This window comes from Lycorma delicatula, chromosome 11 (assembly GCF_047948215.1).
Source record: "Lycorma delicatula isolate Av1 chromosome 11, ASM4794821v1, whole genome shotgun sequence".
Classification (NCBI taxonomy): domain Eukaryota; kingdom Metazoa; phylum Arthropoda; class Insecta; order Hemiptera; family Fulgoridae; genus Lycorma; species Lycorma delicatula.
Window position 1 is genome coordinate 57,529,790 of NC_134465.1, and position 21,862 is coordinate 57,551,651.

A 21,862-nucleotide genomic window follows, 5' to 3' on the forward strand; every position below is an offset into this window, starting at 1 on the left:
TGTAAGCATTTCCTTAAAACCAGTCACAGATTTCATTGGAATTCCTAATTTGCAGCTAACAATCCGTGATAATTACATTTTTACTGTTTTTTTTATTTCATTCAATCACTGTCAAGTTTAATTTCTTTCTTTGTTTTTATCAAACAAAACAGAATAATAAGTTACTTTGATTTAAATATTTTTTTATTATAAAATATTTATTTTTAAATAAATTATAATATCAACAGATAAGTTTCATTAAAAAGTTTGTTTTCCCTTATACTCACAATAAAACTAAAATAGAGGAAACATAAGTCAAGGAAAATTAGAAACATTATTCTTTTATAAAAATAACATTTTTTTAATAATTACATATTACCAGAAGATATAAAGTTATTTTCATTTTTTTTTTGTTTTTAACTTTTTCCACTGGAGATGTAAGAAGAGTTTTTTAAATTCTTTATTTTCCTCAAAATTTTGACATGGATTTCTCAAAATGACCATTCATTTATGAAAGATATATCACAATTTAATATTATTTATAAATTATTTAACGTATGATTAACAACATTTTCAACATTCAAAAAAGATTAATTTTTAATATTAGTTAGTTTAAAAATAGAAGTAAACTGCCAAATTAGAACTCTGTAGGAGATTGAACATTTAGAAACAGAAACATACCAGTACTAAATGTTATAAACACTTACTTTCTGTTCAAACGGTTTTATCTTACAATGAAGAAAACCAGAATCACAATTATTTTTAATTCAAATACATTAAATAATCTTTCATTTAAATGTGTGACTGTAAACAAAACATTAGCAAGAATACATATTTTATATGTATTTTAAATATTTTTAAATATTCTATAACATTTATATGTATATAAAATACTTAATAATTAATATTTAATAAACCATAAAAATTCTTCAAAACATTGATAAAATTATTGTCTTAAAAAAAATTCTAAGCCATAAATCATGAACAAAAAAAACACAAGTTAGTTTACTTAAGAAATATATACAATTCTAAGAGAAATAATTAGCTAATAATAAGTTAAATATAAATTAATGTTAGATTTTAATGATTAATTAAAATTTAACATTAAAATGAGGTGTTACCATTAAAAATTCCCAAGCTCTACACACTTATGAAATATGGGTTGTGTTTTGCAACACTATAGGATTAACATTAATGAAACTATTACATCTGTTGTTTAAATTACATTGTGCAATAAAAATAAATGTAATTTATTTTTTTACACAAAAAAAATAAATTTAAAAAAAATAAGTGTAATCACAATTTCAGTTTTAAAATAGAATTTCTTGTAATGAACTTATTGACAAAAGTAACAACTTTTCCAAATTTGTTGTATTCATGTAAAAACCAATCGAACAATTAGTGGTGAAGGATATAAAAAAGTTGCTAGTAATTCCCAACTGTGTATAATGGTACTCTGGGATATCATGGTCATTACGGTTAAATGTTGTTACATTAATTGTATAATTAAGCATCAATTACATTTTTTTTGTACTCCTTTCTAAATTTTATCCTGAGTATTTTTTTTATTACTTTTAAATTTTGATTATGACAATTATAATGAACAATGATATGGCACAAGTGGATGAACTAACATCTATTTGCTAGGTTCTGTGTTTAATGCACAAAGTTAACATTCTCTATTTGCAGGAATATATTTTCTAGAAAAAGTATTCACCAGTAGGTAATAGAGCCAAAAGTATAATATATATAAATAATTTAAAACCATTTCTACTGTTCTGTCTTGAATTTTACAAAAAAATTGGGTATTTTAAAGAAAAATACAGTTATGTATTTTTACAATAAAATACAATCTTAAAACAGTTTCACATTAAGTATTAATGTAAAATGTGTGTGTGTGTGTGTGTGTGTGTGTGTGTGCGCACATGTGTGATATAGATAGGGGGTTACAAAAAAAATGGCTGTAAATCAAAGAAATCAGCAGTTTTAAAAGTTTAATGATTCCTGGGAAATTACTTTGATTTTTAATTAAGTTTTTTGTTTTAAATATACAATGTACTCGATTAGAATAATCTGGATATAAAACATAAACTTGGGAGAGAACCTGAATAAAGAACCAGAAAAGAATATTTTGAAAGCTCAGGGGGTGTGAACACCTAGTAAAGATTAACGAAGACTCGCTTACTTTATAGGAAATAAAAACAAGACTGCAAAGGGAATAAGAGAGTGGCAAGATTCCAGAGAAAAAAGGGAAAGAATGATTGTTAAAAGATGGCTAAATATAGAAGAACATAAGAAGTTACGATAAGCCCAACAATGCAAGTACAAGGGACTGATAAAGAAGTTACATAATATAACTTTTAGTTATGTAATATCATTTATTTATTATTGTTTTCGTAATGCATTATATAGATCAAGGTTTTCAACTAAAAAATACTACAATTACATTTTTTATTAGATATCCCCTCAACTTCAGAAATTTCCAAAAAGCAGACAATTTGATCCTACAGTATGCTGTTTAGAGGTGTCACTAGTAGTTAATAAAAGAGGAACAATTTCTCTAAAGATACTGTGGTAACAATCTCTTTCATTCAGAATATTCCAAATTTCAATTCTTGGCTTGTATGTAATTCATTTTGCCCATCACACAAGAAAAAATTAAATTACAAGAATCTATTATCATCAGAACAAAAAGAAAATATACATTGATATTAATGAATGAATAAACATGGCAAAGTTTTGGAGTCTCGCATAATATTAATAGGCTTGGAAAAAAAAAATATTGGGGGAAAAATGCTGACTTAATATTTTACTACTTTTTAATATTTTTCCAAACATATAGTGGCCAGTTGTAAAGAATTAAATTTTTTCATGTGGCTTATTATTAATATTATGTGAGACTCCAAAACTTTGCCATGTTTATTCATGCATTAATATTAATGTACATTTTCTTATTGTTTAAGAAGATATATACCTTAAGAAATTAATATAATTGATTTTTATGGCTCTATGATTTGAGGTCCCACATGAAATAACATGGCCTCTCAGAGGTTTGAACATATATTTTCTTGATATGCTAATTTCATACAATAGGAATAAAGTAGGATATAATTTGCAGATGGTAGATATTTTTATTTAAACTTAATAATATGGTTTCCTGCTTAAAATTTGTTATAATTTACTTGTTACTTGTTTAAGAGAATATCTTGCTGGTTGGTTGTATGGCATAATTTTTTATTTATATTTGCCATGATTCTTGCTAGATGAAATATAACTGCTCAGTTTTTACAAATAAGTGAAGTATTTTATCAAAACATAATTTTTTTTATTAAAAATGAATAATATACTATACATTAAAAATATAAAAGAAAAAAATTAAAATGCAAAAAATATACATGTATTGAGATAAACTGAAAGAAAAATTAATATTTTTTAATGTATTATTTGACAATAAAAGATTGCACATACTGAGCACGTAGTATTCATTCTTGGAATGTCACCGAGCATACTTTCTTCGAGATTTGGTGGAATATTGTTTGTAACATGTAATGAAATGACTCTTTTTAGCTTTTTAACAGTATTACATTTTTATTAATAAATAATAAAAATTCAAATTTCAGCATTAAAACTTGATATTTAATTCCTAAATATTATATAATTACTGACACTATTAAAATTTAACATACATGACACTAAGTATATCAATTTCTAACTTAGAATGTGAAGAACATTTGTACATAGAAAAATACGCAAAATGAGATATCATATTTATATATGATATATCTTTGTGTCCTGCAAAAAAGATAATTCCAAATGGAATCTCATGGCCTGATTTTGATATTATGCGAGCTTCAATTACGATCTTATAGCCAGTAAAAAAGGCTCAAAAAAATTCACATGGCAGTCAAGTTGTTAAATAATCTTGATAGGTTTCTAAATATCTAAGAATAAAACTTGTAATGATTTTACCAGATATAGAATAGTGAAGATTCTTTTTTAAATAAAATTTTGGGAATTAATTCGGTAACACTTTATAAATAAATTAAAAATATTATAAAATATACACCAGTTATAATTTAAAACACAAACATTAAATTATTAATATTGTTATAAACAACTGAATATATATTTATTAATTATAATAAACTAATATATTTTGATTATAGATTGGTAATTAGTGCCATAAATGAATTCACATGAGAAAATTATATATTAACAAATGATAATGTGAGTGGCAATAAAAAAATGTTTTTGTTAAAAAAAATCAGATCAGTGATCTCAACTGTGTAATCAACTTAATACAAGTTTCTCCTAATATATACAGCAATCTAAACAACTAATGAAGGTAAGCTTACATCTGATATCCAAATGGGTGCACGCACAATGCCACACTCCCAAAAACCTATGACCCTATATATTTATTTAGAATCATTCTTATCAATATTTAATAAAATAATACTCTTTACCAGAATATATGAATAACAAAACATATAAATAAACATATAAATTCCATAAAACATTTGTTAAAAATTTCCCAACTCTGTTATTAAAGTGCTAATAAAGTAAGGTGACAGAGCTATGTCATGTTACACAGAAATATATTTTTGGAAAAAAAATTTCAGTTGAAATATTGGCATGGAGTGGTGAGCAATATGTGTTTGTCATTGTGAATTATTTTACAAATGGCAAATCGAGCATCGAAACTTTGCTTTAGGCACGGCGATCACTTTAGGCTAGGTCAAATTATTTTGGTCCCTGACAGTCAGACCATATTATTGAGTGTTAAATTTTGGAGCTATATCTTAATCTGCAGAATAACTCACTCAGTACAATTTGTTGCATTTTAAAGCATCTTATTTGAGGGTTATGTAACACAATCTCCATAACACTTGGCTTTTAAACTCGCTGCTGCTGCTGATTTTGGGTTCTCAGATAAGACTGTGAGAAGAATTTTATACATGGACATGAAATTTCATCAGCACAAAATGATGGCAATACAGCAACTAAGTGAATGTGATGGGGTAAATCGCATTACATCTTACCAGGCTATTCTTCAAAATGCTCTAGCATACCCAAGTTACTGTTAAATGTCAAAGTTTATTTTCGCTAGCAAACCCAAGTTACTGTCAAGTGACAAAGTTTATTTTCGTTTGACAGGTTGTTATTGAACAAAATTTTCAGTTGCACAAAATAATCCTCAATCCTCTCAATGAGCGTCTCTTCACTGTGAAGGAGTCATTATTTGATATTCTATTGCGAATATTTGAGTCGTAGACATGTATTTTTTTGAAGAAAGAATGCAAGCTGTTACTGTAACTTTCAATCATTATGTTGACATGATATGCAACTTTCCAAATGAAGCTTAATGAACTGTGATCAAGAAGTATCAATTCATTGATCAAACAGCTACAGGATTAATGAGTAGAGAGAAATGTTTCCAAGATGTTTAATCTCACATCAAGGTGATATTCAACAGCCAGCAAATTCATCTGACCTTGCAATTTGTGATTTTTTTCTATGGGGGCATCTGAAGACATAAGTCTTAAAATATAAGCCAATGACAATTGATGATGTTAAACTTGTTATACAACTACAAATGTTTTCCTGGTGTATTATGAGAAATGACTAGGCAAGTAATGTGGAACGTTAGGAAACCTTTCAAACTTATATATATAATTGAGGTCGGCATATAGAAATCATTTTTAGAACAAAGTAACAAGTATGTTAAATAAAAACTGAAAACATTGTTCTTTTCAATTATTAAATATAATTTTTACATCTTGTATTATGTCAATTTTGTTCTTTTTTTCAAAACCAGGAACTATTCAGTCAAGCCCTGGTTACTCTTGTTCTTAAAAAAATTATGAATTAATTTTCAAATTTACAATTAACAAAATACTCCTTGATAATGTTTCTCTCTGTTCACACCGATTCAAAGTAAATTTATTATTTTAGTTTACTAATGATTTTTTTTTTACTTTTTTTTTGTAGCAATCTATGTAGCAATGATTATGATTTTGTTTTTATTAGTTCTGAAATTAAAATAAGGGTTAAGGCAACAAATGAATTTTTTTTTTAATGTAAATAAAATTTAAAACTTGTTTATTTCGATATATTCCCTTAAAAAAATTATTCAATTTTTTCCATTTTATATTATCTGTAAATGATTACATTAACCTCATCCTGATCTATTTAAAAATTGTTTAAATGAAAGAAACATTTTTCATAGTAAACCTTTTTTGCAATAAAGAACAATTCCACTCACATTATATTGGTAACTTACAAAATGATAAACTTAGATGATAAGGATTAAAATGAATACAAAATATTAATTAACTTATAGCCATTAAATAAAAATAATTGTGAAAACATATACGAGAATAATTTTATAATTACAGGTTATTTGCCTCAAATAAACCAAGCAGTTTCATAATTTATAAATTTAAAAAAAAAGTGTGCAACACATGCTATAAGTATTTTAATGAAAGAGGTATAAAAACTTAAAAGAATTGAGATATATAATTTTATAATTTCTACATTACAAAGACTGACATTATATGTTTCTGAAGTTAGTGTCACGATTATAATGAGCACATGCAAATTGAAATGAGGCAGGCAAGTGATAAATGAAGTAGTTTCTTTTGGCTGTTTTTTTAGGCCAAATACACTATTACAAATCAGTATGTCAAGCCCACCTAAATGTAAGTGATATTTAACTTTAAAAATGATGTCAATATTTTATCCAACATAAGAACTGGCTGGCTATATAATAAATGTTACTACTTTTGGAAAAAGATACAATGTGTAGAGTAGTACCTAGCATATAAATCACATGGCTAATATTCTTAGACAACAGACCACATAACTTGTTCTATTAAAATTACATATAAGGTTTATCTGGTAAATTTCAGGATTTTATAACTTGTATCCCAGATATGCTCATAATGGAATGTCTATCAGCGTATCATATTGCAATCTACTGGCAACATCGCGAGAGTGGCACAGCAAAAACTAAAACATATTTTTTAGCCATACTAACTATACCTTTTAGTATTAACGAGTGTTACATGTGCTTTTCATTGCATTTGAATGATTTTCACAAGCAACAAGAATTTCAATAAAATCTGTAATTAAAAAGGAAAAATCTTACAGAGACAAAAACAACAAAACAATTTTACTTTAAAAAATATTAAAAACAGCATTATGTAGTAAGATTTCAACTAGCAGGCAAATGTACAAACAATGGAAACATTTCAAAAAATATCCAAACTTTTGAAATTATGATGATGCTTGTTCAGGCCAACCATCAACATATATTAGGTTTTGTTAGCCATGAATTTCTTACACAAGGTAAGGCAATTACCAAGGAACATTATCTTAAAATTATACAGACATCTTTGGGAAATATAAGATAACTGGAAAAAAAAGGTTCCATGTTTTGAGAGTAAAACTATGATGTTCATGCTAAAAATACACCCATCACTATTTATCCATTAGTTTTTGGTGAACCATGAAACAACAGTTGTTTGCTTATGATCAATAGACTTATTTGAAAGCAACAAGAGAATAGTTTCTAAGGTAAGCAAAGAAAATTTTTTTTAAATTTGACTTTTCTGGGCTATTTTATTCATAAAATAAATAAAAAATTTCAATGAATTTGCCATAAATTATGATCAAATGAGTCCATCAATTACTTTCATACCATAAGACTCTTTGTAAGACATTGCACTTCATGGGGACAAAATGATATTTAAATTATTCCAATTTAGACATAATAATATCAAACAATCTTTACTTCCTGAAAAATATTTTCAAATAATTATTTTAATATAATACAAAAGAAACTTTTTATTAACAAATACAATCTTTTAATATTAAGAGAAGTGTACATATTTTATAGTGACCCCTATTTAAATAAAATTAACTTTCTCCAAGTGCCCAGATAAGGGATTTTCCATTTCATTTACGTAAAAAAAAAGTTGATAAAAAAATATATCTTCTTATATAGATTAGTATACGAGGTGTGGCTATTACATAACGAGACTAATGCTGTAAAATATTCTATTTTAAATTTATAAATATTTAGTTATTACCCCCTTCTATACCTACTATGCTCCACGCAAATTTTCTATTGTTCGAAACAGTGCTGAAAGTCTTCTTCTGTGAGCTCATAGACACGTGCCGCTTTTTCTTTCACAGCTTCAACAGTCTGAAATCCTGTTACTTTTAATGCAGATTTGACCTTGGGGAACAGATAAAAGTCACATGGTGCCAAGTCAGGCAAAGGTCTAACACTGGGATGTTATACTTGGCTAGAAACATCTTGGCAGACAATACAGTGTGAGCCGGTGCGTTGTCCTGATGAAGAACCCATGACTTGTTCTTTCACAATTCAGTTGGTTTTTTTAATATTATTTGTTGAGCAAGGACCTCAAGGTAGTAATGTTAATTGATAGTTTGACTTTCAGGAACTCAGTGAAGGTACACAATCCCATGAATATCGAAAAAAACAATCATCATTCCTTTGAATTTTGATCATCTTCAACGTCTTCTTGGCCATCTTGGAAATGCTTAAACCAATCAAAAACCCGTGCACGTGATAAACATTCACTGCCGTATACTTTTTTTAATAAAAGGTAAGTTTCAGTAGCGGTTTTTCCAAGTTAATATGAAATTTCACGACAATTCTTTGCTCTAATAAAACACTTATAATTTTTTTGACAAAATACAAAAAAGATGTTATCCAAATGAAGGACATGGCCAAACTAATATGTCTACAGAAACTGGGAATGGCAACCAAAGAAACATATGGATGCACAAATTTGCCATATGCACAGTTCTTCTGTAGCAGCATTAATCCCGTTATTTAATAACCATACCTCATATTATAAGAAATATATCAAAAATTATTTGCCTAAAAATGAAACTTTATACCTGACTTGATAATAAAAATAATTAAACATATCAAATTAAACAGAACTTACGCACAGAATGATAGCTGTTGAGACTAATGAAAACTGGTCACAATTATTACAACACGTGACGACTTTTTTCAACTATTAATGTTTATCATACTTTCATGAGTAAATTATTAAATTTGCAATAATAACATAGGCATAAAGATCAATCTTTTTTCAACAGTTATAAAATAAGAAGTAACCACTTTAAGCAGATGGTTGAAATTATTAAAGGTGATCGATTAATAAGTACTGCTCCATAATTAATAATAAACCTGTTTTTACCTTTTAAAGGCCAAAAACTACTTATAAATGTGTAATGATTTTTATTTTTTTACTTTCTAGGACATATTTTCAGAATGGAAGAGACCAGACTTATCGGACGGATAATCAAACTTTTCTGGAACAAGAAAAGCAGACCGAACTGGTAATATGAAGTATAGAAATACATGGAGGAATTAGACATAACAATAATGGATTAATCCATTAAGACCATAATGGATCACTTTAGTTCATTTGTTTTTGGGCAAGTTCTTTCTTTTTTTGCTGATTTGTTGTTTTTCAGCTTTTCTTTTTTGCCAGTAATTTCTAAGGGTTTCAGATCTTCTCGCCCTTTCTTGTTCAGAGTACACCCGGCTTATTGTTTTCTTGGGTTTTGATAGGAATCTCGTTTCTTTATTTTTTTAATTTCTCATAGTTTCCAGTTTTAGTTTTTAGGTTTTCATGGGTTATGTCTAATTCCTCCATGTCTTTCTGTACTTTCTGTATAACCAGTTCGGTCTGCTTTTCTTGTTCTAGAAAAGTTTGATTATCCGTCTGACAAGTCTGGTCTCTTCCATTCTGAAAATAGACCTAGAAAGGAAATTCTCTTCTTTCTAAACTTATTAATTATCGGGATGATTGTTTTGTAAATCTCTTCGTTTGGAATATTTTATTTTATAAAATATACCAAACATTTTTTAATTGAAAACAAATACAGGTTAATATATTAAACTATTCTGAGTCGCAGTAACAGATAAAACTATTGTTCTAATCTGTTTAAAAATTATAAATCAAATCTTATAGCATGTTGCACAATTCTTAGAATACTAAGAGATTAATAGTCACATTATCAGGGAAAATTAGATAACAAATTCATAAAAATATTTTTCAATCACTTTGTAGCAAAAAAATTTGAATAATCAATCCCATACATTAAAAAAGTCCATTTAAAAATTTTTAAAAACTTTACCAATCATTATACAAATATAGATTTATTTTAAAATTCACATCAATTGACATGTGTAAGCAAAAATAAAACTGATCTGTAAACAGAGAAATATGTTTATTCAAAATTATTTTATTTGGCATTGCTTGATAATTATTGAATAAATAGAAAAATGAAAAGAAAATAACTTAACCCATCTCATACTTCAATACATGCAGGTTTACAGTAGACTCTCACTTAACTGATTCACATTCGACTTGGTCATGGCTAGTCATGTAGAAAATTGGTTAACAAAGAATTTATATACATTCTGATAAAAAAAAGTATAAATACAATAAATAAAAATTATGCTTTTACATTGAGAATTGTTAAGTGACTAATTTAAATATTAATTTTTTTTTTTTTTTAATGATTTCCACACAGTCTACCAAATAACAATGAAATAAATTTTTAATTTTAATCAAGACACAGATGCCATTTTTTGAGGGGTGTATGAAATTCATAAAATTATACTTAATCTACAATAGAAGAGTAATTAATTTCCTTTTTTACATTGATATAAACTCAGGAAAGTGCATCTAGGTCTGTACAATTGCAGTTGAAAAGCTGAATGATGAAGATATTTGTTTAGTTTATCTACATATGAAGTGGTATATTTAAAATTAGCTTCAAGTAGTGCTTAGTTTATCTGGTATTTAATTTAGTGTACTATAAAAAACATAATCTTAGTAGAAATTAATACTAATGTGTATTATGTGTGTAACACTTGTGTGTATTATTAGTATAATTATTGTACTGCTTTAGTGATGTATACTATTAATAATAAAATATTGCAGCTTGAATTATCAACACAGCAAACAATTTCCTATAAGTTAACAACAGGATGTTCATACTTATGTTCCTGTAAATGTGTTATTGCTCTATTGCTCTATGTGCATATGATTTTCAAGTGGTTATTTTGTTACCTTATTCTGCAGTCAAAAGTATATCAAACTGCTTTAATTAAGGTTTAATGTATCTCTACGTTGTTTAAATTAACTCAACAGAAGAAAAAGGAAAAATACCCTACATTAGGTCTACCAATGAACTCTGCAAAAATTTTTTGTGAAAAATTAAGAAATTTTGTCATGAATTTAAAGAACCAGACAACTTGTACTCTATTTGTGATTTGTGCATCAGATGCTGAGGTTTCTTTTGCGTTGAACGGAGTTACAATAAATTAACACAGCAACTGATCTCTCATAAAAATTATGTCAATGAACACTGCATAACATAAAGCTAAAAACCTACAGCATCATTTTAGTTCAGGAAATTACGGACAAGACAAAACTGACTATAAAATATTTTGTGAATGGTTTCTGGGTAGCATCGAATAAGGTTTACGGAGTCTTTTCTCTTTTACGCTTCAGATAAGGGATGGTTTTCATTTAATGGGATACATAAATTTGCAAAATACACGACACTGGTCCACCAAAAATCCCCACTGATTTTAAATCAGACCATTTTATGACCTAAAGATTGGCGTTTGATACTATATTACAAATGAGTATTAGAAAGTGAGAGTGTACTGAATTTTATATTTTTTATTCTATTTAAAAATACAAACACCACTGTAACTAACTTTAGTTAGTAACATTAAAGTAACTTACTGAACCGTAACTAAAGTTTTTATGACAAATTTAAAAAAAATTGTATATTAATTAATTTTATTAAGTTGAAAAAAAATAAGAAAACTTATTTATATTTCTCAAAATATGTATAAATAAAAAAACTACATAAAAGATTTCTTTTAACAATACTTCTACATAAGCTTATAATTAAAAGTAAGTCAAACACTTTACTAAAATAAGAATATTACATACAACTAGTATACCATTTCTATTAAAACTTTACACAACTGCCATTTCACCAAAAAGGAAATGACTATGATATATATGTACGAGAATATATACATAAATATATATCATATAATAATATTAATAATCCTTAATATCACTTTGGTTACAAATATAATATAATACTAAATTTTATAATAATACACCATAAAAAACAACAGCCAATAAATTCAACATATCTGTACCAGTAATAATATTATAAAATAAACAAGCAAAACAAAATAATCAAATCCTTTCAATAAGAACCAAAGAAAAAAAAAATCAAGTTAATATTTTGAAACTATAGACTGTATAGTGTCCTGGGAAAATCTTTTACAAAGCATTTATTAATTATATTCAACTGAAAAGGCACACTGTTTAGATTTCTTAATATATATTTTACATTGTTATTTTAATTAAAAGCAAAGTGATGAGCATACTAAAAAAAATTATGAACCACTTAAATTTTTTTTGATCATGAATATAATCACTTTTTAAAAAAGGATACATTTAAAATAAAATATTTAAAAAATCACCTTTCAAATATTTAACGGCAATATCAGAAATATAATCTCTAATATTACAACTATAATAATAGAATAAGTAGATCTGTTATTGTAGTAAAACAAAAGATCACAATATACATATAATAACCTAACACCTACAATTGGTTATTTTGTTGTTAATTTCAATAACATCTATATAAGTTAAAGAAAATTAATAAAAATGCTAAAGATCCAAACAGGAAGGTATATGCTGAATAGATTTTAATATAAAATTGATCAAATAATAATCAGATTTAGGTGATTTGTATACTAATTTTCAAAGTAATATTTAAAATAATTTTTACAAAACAGAATATATTTGTGAGAATTTTACTTATAAGAAAACAGACAGCAAAACATTTGTTAACATGTCTATTAAATATTTTAAGTAAGAAATAAGAATTGGCCATCAAAACTTGAGAATTATTATTGTGGGCAAAAATTGTGGTTTAGCTCAAGCTCTGGTAAGTATGTTCTAACACGAGACACATACTATTTATGTACAAGTTTACATAATTATAATAAAAAAAATAATAGTAATCTTTTTTTCCTATTGTAATCTGAAAGAGGTTAAATTTATTCCATTTTTTGTCCATGTATTTTGTTGTTTGGTTTTGCTCTACATTTATAGTGCTTCTTTTTTGGTACATATTCTATTATTTATTAGTTCTTTGTATATTATGTTTTATGAAGATGAAGGAAGCCGGCCTTGGGCTCTAGTTGTATGGGGATTAATACTGGAGTTAAGAGTTCCCCTTAAGTTTACACAACCAACAATAAGGCTGGTTTTATATTAGGCCTAAATACAGAATCCATTTAGCAAGAAATTCATACAATTCGTAGGGCTACTCTTAATCTGTAGTTAGACAACACTGCACTGCAGCATGCAAAGCATGTTGGGAGGACAGTATCATGTCATGTAGGTAGGAAAATATTGTTAAGTATTATAGGACAAAACGAATATAAAATCTTAGTTTTAACCTCTAGAAAAAGGATTTAAGAATGTACAGTTAATGAGGCAAATGTATGGTGTAGATTTTATCTTATTGAAGTCATTCAGGTGGAATGCAAGTTCAAAAATGAGTAAGAAATAATTGAAAATGGAAGCAAGCCTGGACAACTGATTTCTATTTATAAAGCAGGAACTCACTGTCAAACAGATAATAATATCACAAAAATTATATGACTGAGAAAGATGAATGCGGAAGATTCTGGTATTAACAAACAAATCATTTGCCTAATGTAGGATTTGGACAAAAAACAAGATTGCTTCCCAGTATGTGCCGTATTCTTTATCAGATAATCAAAGATGTAACAGTGTGTGTTATGCAAAAGACATTCTTCAAATTGTTGGTAAAAATAAAAAAATTCTTGAATTTGATTGCAGCAGATGAATAGTGGTTTTCTTAAGATTCTATGACTAAATAACAATACTGAATGAAGTCACAAGAATCACTAAAAAGAAAAAAAAAACAAGCCTTCAAAAGCAAAAAATAAGGTCAAGGTTTGTGTGTTTCTATAACAGCAAATTAATTATTTAGACAAATTTTTATTTGAGAGTTCTAGAATGTTTATAGAGAATGATTCATTATGTTTGACTTGAGTATTCAGCACCAAGCAATAGGTTCATTAATCCTGACAATGCTCTGCCCCATTATGCGTAGTTATCAAGAACATTTGGTTAAAAAACAAGAATGTATGCTCTGCACCCAATTTCTCAGATATCTCTAAAATTATTTCCTGCTTCAAATTAAATCATTGAAAGGCTGTTCACTTATCTCCAGTGAATTCCATTCATTGTTACATTGTGTCACTAATTTTATTGTTCTACAAAATACTATTATTTTAATGGATTACTAAATCCAGTTATCAAAAATACTTATATCTTTAATATAAAAGGAAAATTGGGGAAAATTGTTCTAGAACTGATTCTTAACTATTCTCCAAACTTAAAATCTCAAAACTAAAGAATTGGCTTGTGTCTCCACAAGCTCTGGTCTGTTTGGGTAACATTTTAGAAATAGAGATTCTAACTGATGAACTAAATGGGAACCAACCTCACCAAATCACCAAATCATACCAGACTAGATCACATCTAGAGTTGTAATTTGGGACTTACTGAATGTGACAAAGCGGTAAACAGAAAACACATTTTTGGATTGGTGTTTTATCCTGGTTAAAACACCACTCCAAAAATCAGACGAATCATCTTTAAACTTATATAAGCAAAGAAAAGAAACCCATTAAACATTTAGATTTCAACATATAACAAAAATTCCTATCCACAAATACAAAATTAAGACATTACACAACAGTCCTAAAACCAGAAGTAATCTACGCAGCAGAGACACTCTTCAACCTAAAGAACCTAAAGACGCTCTTCAGAACGTCTAAAGAAGTACTGGGAAGGTAAAACCAAAACAGTGCACTCTTTGAAATAAACCAGACATGGTATAAATAAAATGGTTCAATGTGGCCTCAAAAAAGAAAGGAAAATTTTTCATATTGTACATTAATTTTACTGGAATATAAGTTTACATAACACAGTTGAAAACTCCACTCTATATCCCTGATTCTGCAGTTTAGTCAAAGCTATGTTATATGATCAATATTTATATATCACAATAATATATAATACATACAATTATATCTCTGTATTTTGTTTAGGACTAAAATGGGTCACTAAATTAAGATTATCATTTTTTTTTAAATCAGCGTCTTAAACACTCAACAAACTTTAAACTGACATTTCTTTATTTTATCTCTTTACAAAATAATATTTGATAGTATTTTGTAAAACCTTTTGGTAAAAACCAGAGAACATCATAAATATGAAGTAAATTTTTATTGTTATTATTAATGTTAACATCATACAAAAGCTGTAAACAAATTAACACAAAAATATTCTACCTAATATTATGTACAATAATAACTACATAATTATAATGAAACAAAATACTATAATTGTAATAAATCTGAGATATCAATTTTATTACCTACCAGCACAAATATGTTAAATAATATATTTTAACAATATAAATTACAGTATAATTAATTAACCTAATTACATATTTACATCAATTAATAACAATATTCTTATCACATACATTGTAACTAATATTGTATCTTAATATAAACAAACAGCCAACTTTTTATTTCATCTAAAAAAAAAAGAAAACCTGTTTGATGCTGGCTTGTACTGACATTTATAGAATAACATCATTTTACGTATATAAGCTAACAATGTGATACAATGACGTGTGATGTTTTTCTAAATATTCTGTGACTTAGCTTTTTTTTTTAATATTTTTTTGTTATTACATTAAGATATTAATTCTAATGAAGTCACAGTAAATACTCGATTCAAACTTATATAACTCATAATTAATTTTACAGCTAACACTATGTTTCAGTTACTGGATTAAATATTAACGCTGATAACGCAAACACTAAAAAGACAACTCCACCGATAATAGTTACTGTAAAAAAAAATAAAAACATAATTATTATAATTCTATTAAATTACGTTTATATTTAATTTTGAGATTATACTACCTAGTAAATGTAACATAATTCAGGCTCAATTGATTACAGTTTGGCAGCTGATCTATTCCAATCTCATTCACTGGGGATGAAATTTATTGTTATTGTCAGTTATAAACTACTCATGCATCAATGTAGTATAGTTTTGTTCAATGTAGTTGGATCTTCTGTCAGGACTCCAGAGACCAAAACCAATATTCAAAGAAGAATTTTTATAGGTATGATGAAATCATATATTTTATCACAACAAAGTGGTATAAAATACACATCTTGCCTAAACTTTTTCACTATTTGAACTTGAAACCATATCATGTAACAACGAACAACAAAAAGAGAACAGAAAAACTGAAACATTTTAATTATTGCAACCACCTTCTAAAAAATATTGTTGATGGACAGATAGACCTGATGCATATTTAATGTGAAATAAGCCAAGGTTTCAATCCTCTAGCCATGTTAATTAGTACAAAACTGTGTACTGGGTAACTGAATTGTTGATGGACAGATAGACCTGATGCATATTAAATGTGAAATAAGCAAAGGTTCATTCCTCTAGTCATGTTAATTAGCACAAAACTGTGTATTGGGTAACTGAAATTCTCACTGGATGTTGAGTATTCACTTCACAATGAGAAATTTGGTATATGGTATACTGTTTCTGGTAAGTACATGAGGATGTGATGTTATCTTCAAAACGTGAGTTGAAAATGTAATGTCTGTTCTTGTTCTTTACAATGGTAAAGCATTTACAATGATAAGCAATGTAGTTCTTGACTCATTTGCCATTTTCTAAAGTGTTATTGTTGTAATTTGCAATATATTAAAAGCTGTTGCTCTAATATATAATTAATTGCATTATATATGCATATAATATATAATAAAAGCAAACTGATCTATTACTTGACTTTTGACCTGTAGTCTTCTTGTAGTATGAACATATATTTTCTGACAATAATTTTACATAACAGCTCTGTATCAATAACTTGTATGGAATGTATCTGAGTTGTAAAGTTTTGTTTATACCACTACTATTTTCCAATTTCACTAACTTCCTTGATTTTAACACTTCTAACATTATATTGTACACAAAGAAATACAAACAAAACACTAAAAAAAATAAGATTGTGTAAGAAGCACAATTAAGGACTTTGTTGATAATGTCTCTCATGCTATATCTAAAGTTTACTAATTATTCCTAGTCGACGTAACAATATATACATATTCTTGTACATTTCCCTGGTTGAAAGGTATATCTGTACATGATTTGCAACAATTATTCATCACAAAAAGAAAATGAAGCTATTACTGGTGCCAAAAGTGCAATTGTATGATTTGTCCTTTTGAAGAATTACAAATGTAGGAAGGAAAACAGAAGAGAACATTCTGAAAATGACTCTATTAAATATTTATTTTATTAATAAGTATTAGCTATTAGTATTAAGGATTCACAGCAAAAAATTGTAAAAAAAAGATAGTGTCTAAATTATCTCAATTTTTCTATAAATAAGGCGTGATTTTAAAGTACGAATCATTTTGAAATTCCGCCACTGCTACGCTGCGGTTGGCATTCCACACAGTGCACTGCGTACCCACATCGGTTGGCAAGCCACAGACACCATTATGGAAATATTCAACGTTGTTTACGTTTGTAAGTATTTAAAATGCCTCTTTGCTGATTGAGAATCCTGCCAACTGTGAAATATTTGGTGTGATTTGTTTTCTTAGAGCTAAAGACAAGAAAGCAGCTGTAATTCATCATCAGATCAGCGAAGTGTATGGAGAAAACATTATGAGCGATGGAATGGTACAAAAATGGGTTGAGCTTTTAAAGATGGCCGCCAGAATGTTCATAATGTGGAACAGAATCGGCAACCTTCTATCATTATGGAAGATTTGGTGCAGAAAGTTGATGAAAAAGTGAAGTTCTTCTTTGTTGAAACAGTTTTTCAACACATTTCAACTAAATAAAAAATTGGGTTTGAATATTTTTCAATCTATTTAAATAAAAGATTTATCTATTTATAACCTTCTTCATTAAAGATTTCTATGAGCCATTAACTAATATAAATATATAATGTATGTTAAAAATACTAATTTAGAAGTTAAAAAAAAACATTTTGTATAAATTTTGAGTTATGTTCAGAAAGTAAGATTATAAAATTTTTCAAAAATTGAAAAATGCAGATCTATTAATGAAACTTGTGTGCCATATTATAAAAGTATACCACTATTTTTCTAAGTATCTGCCATTCAGTTCCAAGTATTTGTTCAGCCAAGGTATTAACTTTTGTATTCCTATGTTACACATCCCTACTGCCATCTCCTTTGATCTATTACACACGACATTCTTCATCCCTTCGTCAGTTTAAAAGCATTTTCTGTCCATATAAAAAGGGTGAAAAGAAAAAACATCACTTGATGCCTTGTCAGGACAGTTCTGAATGTTTTGGTTTTGTCAGGACAAACTGTTTTGGTTTCCCAACCAAAACAGTTGAGGAGGTCAACTGTTTTGTGTACGATGTGGAGCTGAGCATTATCGTGCAACAGACACACTGCCTTTGTCAGCTGCCCTCTTCTTTTGTTTTGAATGGCCTAACGAAGCTATTGAAGAGTCTCGCAGTGTCTGTCGGCATTTATGCATTGACCTGAAGTCAACAAATTAATAAGTAAAATTCCTTTTAAATCTCAGAAAAATATGTTTTTTTTTGATGACTGTTGATCTTTTTGATCTAGAAAAATGTGATCTTTTTCACAGTCTGTTGCATTTTGAATTTTTTGCTGATGGGGGAACAGTATACCACCACTGTATAAATAGATTTTTGAATTTCAGTGTGCAGTGAGCCACCAGGTTTTATCCTGTCAGTATAGAGTCAAGGAATTCTTCATCCTTGAGCTCTTAACAGTTGAGAAATCCCCAAGCACAATGAACTCAATTTATGATCTTCTGTTAACATTTTCTGTACCCACTGCTCACACAGTTTTAAAAAATTCAAATGGTTGATTACTGTGTATAACTCAGTTTGACCGACTTCTGGACACATAGCTGTTCAACTTTGACAACAACAAATTCTTGCCACAATCGACAGCTTTCCCAGCCCTCTGTTCTTTGATAATGTTTGTTCTACCATCTTTAAACTCCCTAAACCAGTCTGTTATTTCATCACATGATGTCACATCATCATAAACACAAAAATTTTTGCAGTGGATGTTGGCGGGCTTTACATTTTTAGCGAAAGTCAGATATCAGTTGATGGCTTGCACTTCACATTTCGTAGGATCGGGAATTGCTGGGTTCATGTTAAAACAGGATTCTAACACAACTGATCAAGCTACTGACACCAACCTAGGCTTGTTCTCTTTACTTGGACCTCCCTTTCATGCAGAAGTGCCAACTTTGAAAGGAAAAATTTCCCTCAGAGCTACAAACGCATTGTAATCTTACTTTCCGAACATACCTTGTACATAGATTAATTCCATACCTGTTCTAACAGATATCCTCTGTGCTATAAAACGACCACCTAGTACTGCTAATCCTGTACATAACGCATGTCCAATAATACCCCCTAACGTTACACCAAACACATCCTGTAAAGAAAAAAATGTAACATATTTAATTATAACAAATTAATGACTATAGGAAAAATTAATTCAACACAAATGTATAATTATACCACACAAAATTGTTTCCAATGTTCAGTGTAAATCAAATGGCCATAGAATGATTTTTACTCATTCACTTACCTATCACTTTTCTTCCTTCACAGATCTGGAGAAAATACTTAATAATGCAGGGCTCTAATATAATAATATTATATTCATCTATTTCATCAATATTATATTCATCTATATTTCATCTTCACAAGTGGGATGAATAAGAAACGTCACTAGCAGCTGAGGTCATTCCACGTCAAGTGAACCAGGGGTCCCCAGTTAACTATCTCAAACTTCATCGAATTTTTTGTGGACAATCACTGTAGTCTTAAATGGCATTTTACCAAATTGTAGCTCTATATCTGCTATTGTTGAAAAAAGGGTACTTACTGGTAGTCTGCGCATACATGCAAAATAATCTAACTCTGACATAATTTTGAAGGCAATAATATAGGTTTGAGTCCTAATACTTTCGGTTAACATTTTATGCTGAATTCAAATATATTATTCACAAGTTTCTTTTAGCACCTGGTTCTGAGATACAGCAGCTGAAATTAAGCTAAAAAGTTGTGACGTTTTGTAAATCAAAGTTTGAGCTTATTTAATTTCTTATCTAGCACTTTAATCAGAACAATACTTTGTAACTGGAAAAAGGGCATAATTGTGTGTAACATCCTAAAGTTTCAAAGCAACTGGAGGCTTGTCAGGATTTATCATCAAATTTAATCAAAAATGTTTTAGTTCGATTTTTGACCTACATTTAAAAACTTATATCTCAGCTATACCTTCTTAGATTTTGTTAGTCTTATAATAGTTAGAAAGAGAACTTAAACTACCAAATGGTAGTTTACCTCGCAGTTTATAAGTGGTATAAAAACAGTTAAAAAATAATGCATCTTTCACACAGGGATCAAGTTTTCTGTAACGTTTATGGATTAAATGAATACTCTTTGGTAGAAAGTAATTTTTTAAGTAATATCATCCATTTTTCTGCCTGTTAATACAAAGTTGTTAACTGTATTAGCTGTACCTTGCCTCCTATTGAATATACAGGAGACAGTTTCAACTAATTATATCTGTTATAGCAGGCATAATTTTTTTAAATATTTATTACACATTCACAAAAATACTAAAATCATAAACAAAAAGAAATAAAGTCGTAGTAGTAATAACGTATTACAAGATTATAGAACATAGTAGCCTCAAAATAAAATAAAAATATCTAAAGCAGTCATAAACTATTTAGCCACAATATTTTTAATCCCACTTCAGCTTAAATTGTTTCTCAATCATAGACTGGATGCATTCTAGATACATATATTGTCGTCCTGATGATGCTTCAATAGTAGAAAAAATGTGTTGATTTGGAATCCAGAAAGTGTCCTTTGTAGGGGGCCAATGATAAGAACGAGTTGTACCATGAGGGTGTCATGATCTTCAAAAGATATATCACGTATATTTCCAATCCAAATATTGGCCTGGTTGCAAGCTGGTAAGTGATATGTCTTCAGTAGGTTTATCAGTTTCATAAACATCAACTTTCAATACTAAAGTATCATTTGAGACTCTGCTGATTTAGTTTTTAGCTTTGGTAACTGGCTTAAACTGGTGGTTCTCTCTTGTTCCAGCAATTGTGTGACCACTACTAAATTGGATTTTCTGTTCAGGCCTCTGATTTTCTCAACTTCTTCTATTGGAATAAAAAAGAACCTGATTCTTGGTATAATTTCTTTATAAAATTCAAATAAGTCACTTGGTATCAATATCTGGTTTTCTATAGGTTGCTGAAGAGTGGCACGTGCTGCTAATCATTCTGTAGTACCTCCAATTCCATCATAAGGTGATTTTCCATGGCTAGTACCAAAGAAGTTCCATTTAGTTGTTATCTCAAAGTCTTCTTCATGGTGGCACAAATTGATAAAATTCTTGTATTGCGCAGCTGAACGATCACTGAAGTAGTATATATGCTTTATTTCAATCGCTGTCTTCAAGTATTTGATCAGTTCAATCAAAAATGAATGAACAGCAATGACATTACGGCACAGACAATCACTGACCATGCAAATGCTATGATTCTGAAGCTCATTTTTATTGTAATAAACCACA

The 21,862-nt window shown here is 28.3% G+C and overlaps 1 protein-coding gene across 2 annotated transcripts in view; it reads right to left on the minus strand.

Annotated features, from left to right (window-relative positions):
* Window positions 1-1,862: 1,862 nt before the first annotated feature.
* The window catches only part of LOC142332226 (putative divalent cation/proton antiporter TMEM165), a 184,123-nt gene continuing 164,123 nt past the window's right edge, over window positions 1,863-21,862 (minus strand). For both annotated transcript variants that reach the window (XM_075378518.1, XM_075378517.1), the window contains 2 exons: window positions 19,585-19,690; window positions 1,863-16,041 (listed from right to left, as the gene is read on the minus strand). In XM_075378518.1, coding sequence (XP_075234633.1) covers window positions 15,965-16,041; window positions 19,585-19,690 — 183 coding nt within the window. In that variant the 3' untranslated portion in view covers window positions 1,863-15,964. The remainder of the gene's footprint in view (window positions 16,042-19,584; window positions 19,691-21,862) is intronic.